General features: G+C 57.0%; 1 protein-coding gene across 4 annotated transcripts; it reads right to left on the bottom strand.

Annotated features, from left to right (window-relative positions):
- Nucleotides 1-374: 374 nt before the first annotated feature.
- On the bottom strand, nucleotides 375-10,379 carry Lzts2 (leucine zipper tumor suppressor 2). Of its 4 annotated transcripts, XM_026407911.2 has the most exons (6): nucleotides 10,265-10,379; nucleotides 9,411-9,581; nucleotides 4,501-4,950; nucleotides 3,223-3,894; nucleotides 2,435-2,704; nucleotides 375-1,733 (listed from the first exon to the last, which is right to left on the bottom strand). In XM_026407911.2, exons 3-6 carry the CDS (start codon nucleotides 4,906-4,908, stop codon nucleotides 1,050-1,052), a joined length of 2,034 nt encoding a protein of 677 aa, XP_026263696.1. In that variant the 5' UTR covers nucleotides 4,909-4,950; nucleotides 9,411-9,581; nucleotides 10,265-10,379; the 3' UTR covers nucleotides 375-1,049. The 4 variants fall into 4 exon arrangements, with proteins under 4 accessions (XP_026263696.1, XP_026263695.1, XP_026263697.1 ...); XM_026407910.2 differs by lacking the exon at nucleotides 9,411-9,581; XM_026407912.2 differs by lacking the exons at nucleotides 9,411-9,581; nucleotides 10,265-10,379 and adding an exon at nucleotides 9,582-9,671.
- Between the last annotated feature and the right edge of the window lie 598 nt (nucleotides 10,380-10,977).

The following is a 10,977-nucleotide window of genomic DNA, read 5'->3' as shown; positions in this document are numbered from 1 at the left end:
AGTGAAAAACTCAAGGTCTGGAGCCTAGGATTGGTGGGCATCTTCTCATGTCCCCTCTCCCCCACCCCCAATTCCCTAAAGAATTGAGGGACAAAAACTGATGAGTCCTCAAAGGGTTAATGCATCCACCCCCTAGTTCCAAGTAGCATTCATTGCAAGGGTCAAGATAGAAGGCTTTTCCAGTTCTTAACAGAGACACTTTCATGCTGTGGTATACTAGGACCTCACTTTCTGCTGAACTTGTCCTTCCCCCATGGCCCTTCCTCTCCTTAGTTAGAGCTATGAGAGGTGTGGGAGTTGCCAGCAAACAATGAAGGGATGGAGGTCAAACAAGTTCCTCCAGCACTCGTTTATCCAGCATATTCATGTTTTTTTTAAAAACCAAAAAAAATTTTTTTAATTTTTTCTTTGGGTTTGTACAAGAAATTTACAGTGTGAAAAATATACAAGTGAAAACAAGGCCATAAACCTGGGTGTCGGGAAGGGCTGCTTGGTCACAAACACAAATAAACAAGACATTTCTGAGTTCTTCCTTTGGTCTGACTTCAGCCCCCTCAGCCCAGGAGGGAGGCTGCAGAGCTGGGACATGGGGATCAGACCCCAGTTCCAGCCCTGTCCCCCAACATGGCCAAGGTGGGGGCAGGCACATCTGGAGCAGCTGGTGCCATCTGGCTCTCTCTGGCTTTGGGGTGGGGAGAATGTGGAGATGAGGAAGCCCCTTCCTCTTCCCAGCTCCAATGGCTGGAAAGGGCTGTCAAGCATCTGGGACAAACAGAACTGGTGGGGTGGCACTGGCAGCAGCTGGGGAGTGAGATGGGCAGAATAGTAGGAGCCTCTGGATAAAGTGAACATGGGGGACGTTCAAGGGGTCTGATCTTGCTCCTCCAAGTCAGGGACACCCAAGTTCTTAGCGGAGGCCTAGAGGCTTGTACCCTGGAAGACAAGCGGCTCTGAGACCCTAAGACTTGGGGATGCTCACTGGGTCCTGGGGTCTGAGTGGACCTGTGGCTCCTGGCCCCTTCAGGGAAGCTCACTGTGGAGCTGGAGTCCTAGATTTCGGTGGCAGTGATCTCCTCCAGGCAGATGCAAGGTGCTGGCTCAGCCAGGCCCAGGTCAGCGAGCTCACGGGCCTCCAGCTCCAGGCTGAGCTGCTGCAGCTCCTGCTCCAGCTGCCGGTTGCGCCGGTACATCTGGATGTAGTTGTGTTGCAGCTGCTTCTGGTAGCGGATCACCTGCTCCTTTTCGGCCTGCCAGGCCAGTCGCTCCCCCTCAAAGCTGTCCCTCTGCTCTTCGCCTCGCCGTCGTTCTCGCTGTAGCTCCACCCGCAGCCGCTCCACTTGGGCCCGCAGGCTGCCTCCTGCCCCAGCTGCTGCCCGCTGCACCTTGGCCTCGTCACTCTCTGCCAGGAGGAATGGATCAGTCGTGGCAGGTGGTACAGGGGGCTCCCGGAGTCCAGCTGCCTCAGCGTCCAACTGTCCGGCCTTCTCTCGGAGCCGCTCGGCCTCCTGGCGGTGGCGCTGTAGCTCCTGGGAGCAGGTCTCCAGCTCCAACTCCCGGGCTCGGGCTGCCTCCTGCAGGCCCCGGGCTCGGCCCTCACTGACCCGCAGAGCAGCCCGGGCCTCCCGCAGTGCCACCCGCAGTGCCACCAGCTCGCTGCCCTTCTGTACCAACTCTGCCTGAGACTCCTTCAGTTGCTGCTTCAGCAGGGAGATCTCGCCTGACTTCTGGCACACCTGAGGGTGGGAGATGGTCAGGAAGGATGGTGAGAAGGGTTCTCTCAGGGGATCAGCCCTGGGCATCATGCTGGGCATTCAGGAAGCTCAATTATTACCTCCATTTTACAGATAGAGACACTGATGTGAGCCTAGCCACATAGCCAATGTCACACACCTTGTAAGTGGCTAAAGGGGAACACAGACCAGATCTTTTTCCTTCAAAGCTGGTTTTATCAAAACATCAGAAGATACTCTGGAAGCACTGCCTAGCCGCGGGAACAAGGTGGTTGTGGTGCGGGAGTGGGAGCAACCATGGGCAGAGCACGTGTCCAGGTCTTGGGTGTGAGAACCGACATCAGAGCCTGGGTTCAAATCTTACTTCTGCCTCTGTTGTGTGAGTGAGTCTCGGCTCCAACTTTTCTGGGCCTCAGTTTCTTTGTGTCTAAAATAGGGATATTAATAATACCCACCTTGTAGGGGAGGCAGTGAGACAGCAGTGCCACTGGCTATGTGGGCACCAGGCCAGACCAACAAGGAGACCCAACATGGAAGCAGGAGGAGAACCCCACCCAAAAAGGGAGATCTGAGGGTCCTTATCTCAGAGGTGAGAAAGGGCAGGCACTCTGGGGCGGCTGGTTGAGGGAGTGTATAGCTGGGCCTGTGTTTCCAGAATGTGTCCTGGTGTCACCCTCCTGCCTGTCCCTCCTGGTCTTGCAAACCTCCCACTTGGTCTCCTCCAGCCGTGGTCCAAGTTCCCGCTGCTCCCGCTCAAAGGTGGCACAGCGCCTCTCTAGCTGCTCACGCTCCTGCAGCAGCTGTGCAAAGTCATCCTGCAGCTGGCGCTTCTCTTGCTGCAGCTGGAACACCTGCAGCTGCAGCAGCTGTTGGGTGCGCTGGGCTCGCTGTGCGGCCTGCTGTGCCTGGGCTGTACAGTCCTCACGCAGGGCCTCACGTTCTCGAGGCCAGTGTCGCTGTCGCTCCCCAAATGCCTGTGGGCGAGAAGGCAGGTCTGTCCTGCTCAGGTTCCCCAGACTGAGCCCTGCCACCCTCACCTGCTCACTGCCCAGGTGGCCCACAGTTTGAGTTCTAAGAGGGCAGAGTCCATGAAACCAGTAATAATTATTACAATAGTAGTATGAATGGCTTTTATGATAATAATAGAAACAACCACCATAGTAATACCAAGCATTTACACTGCACTTCCGAGGTGCCAGGCTAGCACTTTATATCCTTGGCCTTATTTCTCATGATGACCCTATGGAGCCAGAAATATCTCCATCTATAGATGGAGAAACTGAAGCTCTGTAAGGTTAAGTAACTTGCTCAATTTTTAAAAATTGGCACATGGCAGGCAGTGCTCTGACTCCTTATCACTCTGCACGTGACACCAGGGGGGTGTTAATATAACTGCCCATCCCCGTCTCCCCACCAAATGGAAATGTTCCTTGCACTCCCAGTATCTTTGGATGTTCTGCCACACCACCCCCAATACCACCACTGACCACACCTGGCACATGGTGGCCTCGCTCTCATCCAGACTGTCCCGCAGTTGCTGCAGATCTGCCTCACGGTCACGGTCTCGGTCTCGGAGCTTTTCTTCCAGGACACAGTGCAGCAGGGCCTCATCCGAAGGGGGAGGTGGGGGTGGGGGTGGCGGGGAGCGGTCCCCACAGGAACTGTCAGGGGAGGCCCTGGGACCACTACCCAAGAGCCCCCCAGCCACACGTCCCCCCAGAGAGCCTGTGCTCTTGCTGGAGGAGGACCGGCCACTGTCTGAGTGGGAGGGCCCAGTAGGGGCCCCTCGGGCTGGCCCAGGCAATGCCCCCCGCCCAGAACCATGGGAGGGCAGGTGCCCCCCTGGGGAGGTGGTGACTGGTTCAGCACCCCCGGTGCTGTAGGTAGGCAGGCTGGACAAAGAATTTCTGCCAGAGTCAGATAGAGTCCCTGAGGGGCAGCCACTGGCCCAGCCACTCAATGCCAGGGGCTTGTCGGCAGCAGAGGAAGAGGAGGAAGAGGAGGAGGAGGAGGCAGGGCCCCCAAACAGCTGTGTCAGGCTGCCTTGGCTCCCAGACAACCCTGTGGCTCGAGGACCCAGGAAGCTAGGTAGGGAGGGTGCCCCTCGAGGTTTGGGCAGCACTGGCTTGAAGGCTGTTGGGCGGATCAGGATTTTCTCCATGTTCTGAAACAAGGTACCACATAACACTGAGGATGTGCTGCCTGATCCTTCAAAGCCCTTGTCATGCTCCCTGCCCTCCCACCTCCAACCCCCATACATTAATAACAATTGCTACCACTGGCAGAGGGCTTCCTGGGTGTCAGCTTTATGTCAAGTGATTCAAAAGGTTCATTTCCAGTCAATTATGACAGACGAGTAAAACATTATCACCATCCCCATATTACTGATGAGGAAATGGAGGCTGAGCAAGGCCATAGGCCTTGTCCAAGTCAAACTCACAGCTGTTGGACACTGATAACTGAAGAAACTAAGATTTACTGAGTACTTGCTAGGTAGGTCCTCAGTACCATGCTAAGCATTATTTGATTTAATTCTCATGACAGCCAATGAAAGTCTACCTTGACTAGACTGATAACAGAAAATGGGCTCAGACAGACTAAGTGATTTCCCTAAGGTCACACAGCCAGAATGTGACAGGTGGGATTAGAAACCAGGGCTGGCGACTTTCGAGCTCACATTCTACCCTGTAAAAAGGCTTACAAATTCCAGCTTCCTCAGGGAGGGGGGTTTTGATTCTACCCAGACTCCAAAAGAGGGGCTGGTCCTTACCTTCTCCAGCTTTCCAGAGACAGGGATGAGCTTTGGTGGGGGACCACGGAGGTGGGCACTGCGTGCCCGCTGCTCTCGTGTATCCTCAATGTCACTGCTTGGGCTGGGGGGTGTTTCTGTTCGGAAATCCTCATTGATGTAGGTGAAGCTGGTGCCGGGGACATTTTTCCTGGGGGGCACAGCTGGGCACAGTGGTTCCTGTGTCTCATAGCCACCCCGTAGCAGCCCATCCTGCTGGCGGAAGAAGGTGGGCCCAGGGGGGCCGTGGTGGCGAGAAGGAGCTGGCCCCCCAGGGCAGGGCCGGCCAGAGATGAGACTGCTCACGCTGCCCATGGTGGGAGCTTGTGGGGCAGCTGTGGCCTCAGGAGCTGGCTCCAGTGGCACTGGCAGAGTGTGCACAATGGCCATGGCAGCAGAGGCTCAGGCCTGGCCAAGGGCCTCGAGGGCAACCTGTGTAAGCAGGGCGGTGGTGTCAGAATCCCTCCACCATTAGCCCCATCCCCATACAAGGTCTTCTCCTGATCCTGTGATCCAGGTAAAACCTCCCTCCACCCCAGCACCAATAAAAAGTCCCAATCCCTCGCAAGCCTCCTCCTCCAAACACTGGCATGAACCTCAATCCTCTCTAGGTGCCAGACCACTGCCCAACTCTGGTCTGAACAGGTTGACTGATTTCACCAAGCAGAGATGAAGGGATGGGAGGTCTGGGAGGTTACATAGGGCCATTTGGCAATGGAGATCCAGGCCCAAGCTCAAACCTATAAGAGGTCAGGGCTCAGGTGAGGTGTGGAGCCATCTCCACCAGTTCCAAACACAGGTAGGTAGGTCCCTGCTCTCCTGGGACAGGTGACTTCATTACAGGGCAGTTTAGGCTGCAACATCAGGGATGCAATCAGCAACTCAGATGGTAATTAAGGAACAAACAGCTGAGGCCAGGTAGTGCCCAACCTCCCCCTGCTGGGCCTCAGTTTCTCTCAGACAGAGAGGCGGCAAAGGTGGAGCTGGATAAACAGGAACCCCACAGCTTTTAAGGAGCCCTCTGGGGTCCCCTGCCTCTCAGAGGTAGAGGCAAGCTCATGCTTACTTCTATGACAACTCCTAGCTTCTCCACAATCCATAGTTAGGATCCAAAGAGGCTAGACAGTCTCTGCCCTGCAGCTAACCTCTATGAAACCTTCCAGCTTTAGCTGGTCTCCAAAGTAAGCCCCAGGGGATACATGCAGAAGCCCACCACCACCTCTAGCAGCTGCTCCCAGATTCCCTTGCCAGAATCTCAAGCAAGAGGGCTCCACCTCCCAGGCCCTGCTCCTTCCTGGAAGGGGATAGCAAAACCTCCACCCGGAACTCCCTCCCAGTACTGAGACTGTTGATGACCAGGACTTAGGCATCTGCTGAAGTCATCACGGAGAGCAAGGGCCAAGAAGTGGACAGAGAACTTCACGGGAGTAGGAGTGTGCATATTTATTTATTTGTGTGCATGACTATATGTACAGGAGCATAAAAATGAACACTGTCCATGTATATGAAAATGTGTGAGTACATTACAACGAGGTATGAATATATGTGTTTGGGCAGATGTACCAGAACATTCTATACATACATGAAAGTATGTGTGAATTCTTAAGTGTGTCTTATAAGAGTGTGTGTGTGAGTGAATAAGAGGTCAATATTATAGTGTAGGTAAACGCAAATGCATATGTCAGTGAACTTGGGTCTGAATGTGATTACATCAGAGAAAATGTTTGGATAGATGTATCAGTGCCTTTATGTATATGCAAGTTTAGGTGTAAACTGCTATGTGTACCTTACATGATTATGTGAACAGGAAAGTGAGCGTGTACAAGTATGTAAAAAGGAGTCTGTAGGAGTGTGAGCAAGTGCAGGAACAGGTAGAGACTTGAGTGGCATGCAGGGTCCCTGGGTGGGTGGGAGCCTGATTTTTTTTTACCCTCTTGAGGGGTGGGGAGAGGTAAGACTCACAATATCTGATTCCTTTGCCCAATCTGTTCCCCTTTTCTTGCCTGTGCTCCATTGAGTCTATCCTCTTTACCCCCACCCAAGTGGATAGGCACTACAACACTGAGAACCACCACGAAGAAGACCAGAATAAGGGAGGAGTTGCTAGGAGCCAGGCAGGAGGTGAGCTGGGTGCAGGGTGCAATCATAGGCCCCTCTGCAGGGCAGGGCAAGGGTGGGGGCTCAGACCACCCCATAAGTCCCATCCCTGAGCAAAGCTGATAAAGTTCCCCCCTCTTGTCCTCCCCACTCTCAGGCACCATTCCGGGGCATGGAAGAACAGTGGGGGAACGGCAGGCACTGTGTGTGCACTTCTCACTTCAGACAGCACAGAGTGACCAGAGCAAAGGGTGGCTGTAGACAGACTCAGAAAGACAGACCCAAAGACAAGAGACAAAGACTCAGAGGCAGAGAGGCACGAGGAGACAGAGGCAGACCTAGTGGGAACCAGAGTCACTTAAGCCACAGAGCCAAGGGTCCCTAAATCCAGAGGGACATGGTGTGGGTCTTGAGAGCCAGGCATCTGGAAAACCAGGCCCAGCCAGTCGGGCTCCTGCTCTTGGAGCCCAAGAGAGAAGGAGGGGCAAGCGAGGCTCCATTTTGAGAAACGCGTTTATGGCTGTGGGAAAAGGGAACCCCTCGTTCTCCCCAGCACTCCCTGAACAATCACTCTGGCATAGGGATGCCTCCCAGTTTAGAGGGCTGGGGGGAGTGAGGTTCAGCCAGGGGCAGAGAGGCATCTGGCCAAGATCCCAGCTCTCACAGACCTCAGTTTGAAGGGCTGCAGAGTTGGGGAAAGTCTCTCCCCCTCCCAAACTCCAAGGACCAGTCAAGCAGGAACAAGTCTGAGTTCCCATTTCGCGACAGGAAGCAGGGAGCCCCCAACCCACCCTTCAGTCCACCCCCCCACCCCCACCCCGCTTTCATGAAGGGGGGGGGCGGCGGTGGAATGTCACCTCCCTACCAGACTGCACCACGAGAAGTTGGGGCGACCCAGCCCTGGCCCCCTCACCTCCGCTGCGTTGCTCCATGCTCAGCCCCGGGCCGCCCCAAGCGCTCCACAAGCGCGTCGCCCGCTCCGGCCCGCGCGCGGCCACTTGGAGCAGCCGGGCTGACGGGGCCCCGCCTCCACCTCCGCCACCGTGGTGCCCCCAGCCCGGGCCAGCCTCCGCCCGGCCAGAGTGGGCGGTGCGGTGCGGAGGAGGGTCCAAGGGGCGTCCCCGCCCTGGGGCGCAGACACGCGCAAGCACCCCACGTCACGCGTGTCCGCCAGGGCGCACGCAGGAGCTGCACGGCAGCGTTCAGGATCCCTCCCTGCGAAGCCGGGTGGACATGTGTTTTGGGGCTCGGAACTTGGCGGGCGGGTCACCCTCTACCCTAGCCTGGCCCCCAGGGCCAGTGGCAGCTGGTCATTGTTCAAGCACAAAGGGCCAAGGCGCGCTAGCGGCCGCCCCTCCCCCTCCGCTTCTCTAGGAGAAGCCTCCCCCCCCCCCCCCCCAGACACTCTCCAGCTTCTTAGTCCAGACAAGAGGCCGAGGGCTAGTTGCCCGCCTTCAACTACCAGCGCCCGGAGCCTGGGCACAAGTCGGGGCCGAGGCCCGGTCGCTGCCTGCCCCACCCCCAACTGGTTGGAGGCGGCACACTTGGATTTGCAGAGGCGGCGCCACCTGGCGGCCAGTTCTGATCACACACCAGTCGCTCCCCACTGTGGGGGTCACCCACTTCACTCCCCAGCACTGGGCCCTGGCCCGCAAGCCCAGGCCTGCCGCTGGCGCGGATCTGTGCTCCACAACTTGCCCTCCGAGTCATTTGTTAGAAGAGGTCATTGCTCGGAGGGGGGCGGCCTCTGGCCCCACCAATCGCTGGGATAAGCGATCCAAACCTACAGTCTAAACCTACACCAGCCTCAAAGCAGACAACATTCCACTGTGTTTCTCAGGGTCACAAATATTTTCACCCTCTCGAAAACAACACAATCTTAACACCCACACGACCTTTCCCACATTCAGTCTCAGGCAGCCACATCACACGGGCTCATCCATCACGTGGTTGCGTGTTTCTCCTTTCCACAATCTTTCAGGCCAACTCACACACGGAGACCCTGGATGCCATACGCCTATTGTGCACCGTCTCTCCCAACTCACAGTCCTTTGCACCCCGTCATAAACTTAAATAGACTTGGGTCTCCTAACCATTATTCACTCATTGACAAGTCTTATTCAGACACTCTGACAACTTCTTAAACACACACATACACACCCCTCAGAAACTACCCCGGATTTTCCCTAAGGGGTCTCGGTGACCTGGTCAGGTCAGCTGATGCGATACCCCTAAGCAAATCCAACCTTCCTCCTCCTACACACGCCCCCACCCCCCATCCCCGGCCTGCCAGAGCCGGCTGGGCCCCAGGAAGGAGCATCCCCCCCCCTTCCAGGCCACAGCCTGGCCGGCTCTCAGCTCTATTTTTAGCTCTATGGAAAGGGTTGTTTTTCTTTCTTTTTCCCTGGAAAGGGAAACAGCCCAACCACCCTGAGGCTCACCCCAGACCCTCAGCCTCACAAGAACAGAATGAATCCCGCTCCCCAGTAAAGACCCCCTCCTCTGGCCTTGCCCCATCCCTGCCTCCAGGGGCACTAAGAGCCTCCTCCCCTTTCTGGCAGCCGGCCCAGAAGCTTAGGCAGCAGCTGGGCTCAGCGTGTGGAGGGGTGGGGGTGGGGCGGGGAGGAAGGCAGGATTGCAGCCCCCTCCTTCATTCCCTGGGGGCGGGGGTGGGGGCTCTTCCTTCTTACTAGAGGGGGTAGGCCCCTTGGGTATTGAGGGGTCATTTACTCTCTAGCATTCCCTGTGGGGATAGGAGGCTCCCACTCTTGCACGGGTGGGCTCTCGGTACCTACTCTTCGAGGAGGAGTTCCCAGATCTGCAAAAGGTGGACGTGGTGGTAGAAAGGGACCCACAGGCAGCTGCCCCTTGGGCTGGGGGTAAGGGACGGGGGCAGCTGTCCACTGCCATCAAAGGCCTCCCTCCGATACCCTCAGGGATGCGGACTTCAGCAATGTGTTTCGGACCTGTAAGGTGAGAAGTCCAAGTAAATAACGCCTTCCAGCCTAATAGTCTCTCGGCCTCCCGTCCACCCTGGCTCCAGGGGGCGTTGTGCTCCTATTTCTAGAAGAGGGCTTATCGCCGCTCCAGGCAGATAATGGAATCAGCCCCGCACCTGACCAAGCAAACTCCCTGGCCTGGTCGCGGTCCTGTGGTGGGGTTAGGGGAGCACAGCCCACCAATCTGCGGAGCAATCACGTGCTCGGCGCCTGTTTACGTCTCGGTTATCACCTGCAGGGAGGCGGCTGGGAAGCAGGAACCTCCGGATGGGTCCCACCCTGCCCGCTCCCGCTGGCGGTCACGGGGAGTCCCCTTTCCCCCACCCACGACTAAATTAGCATCACCCTGCCGGCTGGGGTCGGCGCGGATCGCTCGGACTGCTAGGGTATCCAACAGGGTGCGTCCTTTCCGAACGCACGTGTGTTCATGTGTCCCCAGTGCGTGCGTGGGTCTGTGTACACGCGTGTGTTTAGGTCCGTCGGTTTCTATGTCGCTTTGCTGTTCGGACTCTTCGCCTGCGTCCCACGGAGCAGGGACCCCCACTCCTTCTCACACTAACCTTCAGCTTGCCCAGACTCAGAAAGTTCGCTCCGGAGTGAAGATGTGCGGGAGGTGGGGGTTCCTGCACCCCCACAGCCCTGCCACTCACCTAACACCACCTGCACCGCCGCTCCAGCTCCCCGCCAAGCTCCTGCTCCAGCGCGCCCACTTCGTAAGGGCGAGAACGCCGATCCCCAGCCCGCTCCGGGCTCCGGGCTCCGGGCTCCCGGCACCAGCCTGGCCGGACCTGGTGGAGCGGGGCGGGGCGGGGCGGTTGAGGCCGCGCCCCCCACCCGGGGAGGGGAGTGGTCTTCCCCACACCCCCTCAACAACCCACTCAATACTCAATCCAGAAAGAGCTCCATAGTGGCCGGAGGCTGCCCCTGTGGACTGACTTCATGGCTTTCCACCTGGAGAAGGGAAGGCAGCACGTGACCCAGAGCTAAATTACCTGGCTACCCTAAAGGTATGGGGCTTGACTCTGTCACCCTCCCATGCTCGGTAGAGAGCCCAACCCGATCCATTCTCAACCTATTCCTCAATCAAGGAAAACCCCCGTAAGGCAGGCACAGAAAGCTTGGGTTTAATCAAAACAGCTCCCCCGACCTTTTGGCAACACATACACCTTTGCTTGGGGCTGCCGAAGCAGAATCAACACCGCCCCTTTCCTTGGGGTAGGTGCCTTCCCAGGTGAGCCAGTTGTCAGTCCTGGCCCCCCACAAGGCCTGGTTATGTTTCCCTTAGACTCATAAAGTCCCACCCACAGGCACAAACAGGAAGTTGGCCTGTATTGCAGGGAGGCACCAAGAGCTCCCTCCCTCC

The sequence above is a fragment of the Urocitellus parryii genome, chromosome 5, assembly GCF_045843805.1.
Source record: "Urocitellus parryii isolate mUroPar1 chromosome 5, mUroPar1.hap1, whole genome shotgun sequence".
Taxonomy (NCBI): domain Eukaryota; kingdom Metazoa; phylum Chordata; class Mammalia; order Rodentia; family Sciuridae; genus Urocitellus; species Urocitellus parryii.
Note: the sequence above shows the minus strand (reverse complement) of the source record. Positions and strands in the feature narration are given on the sequence as shown.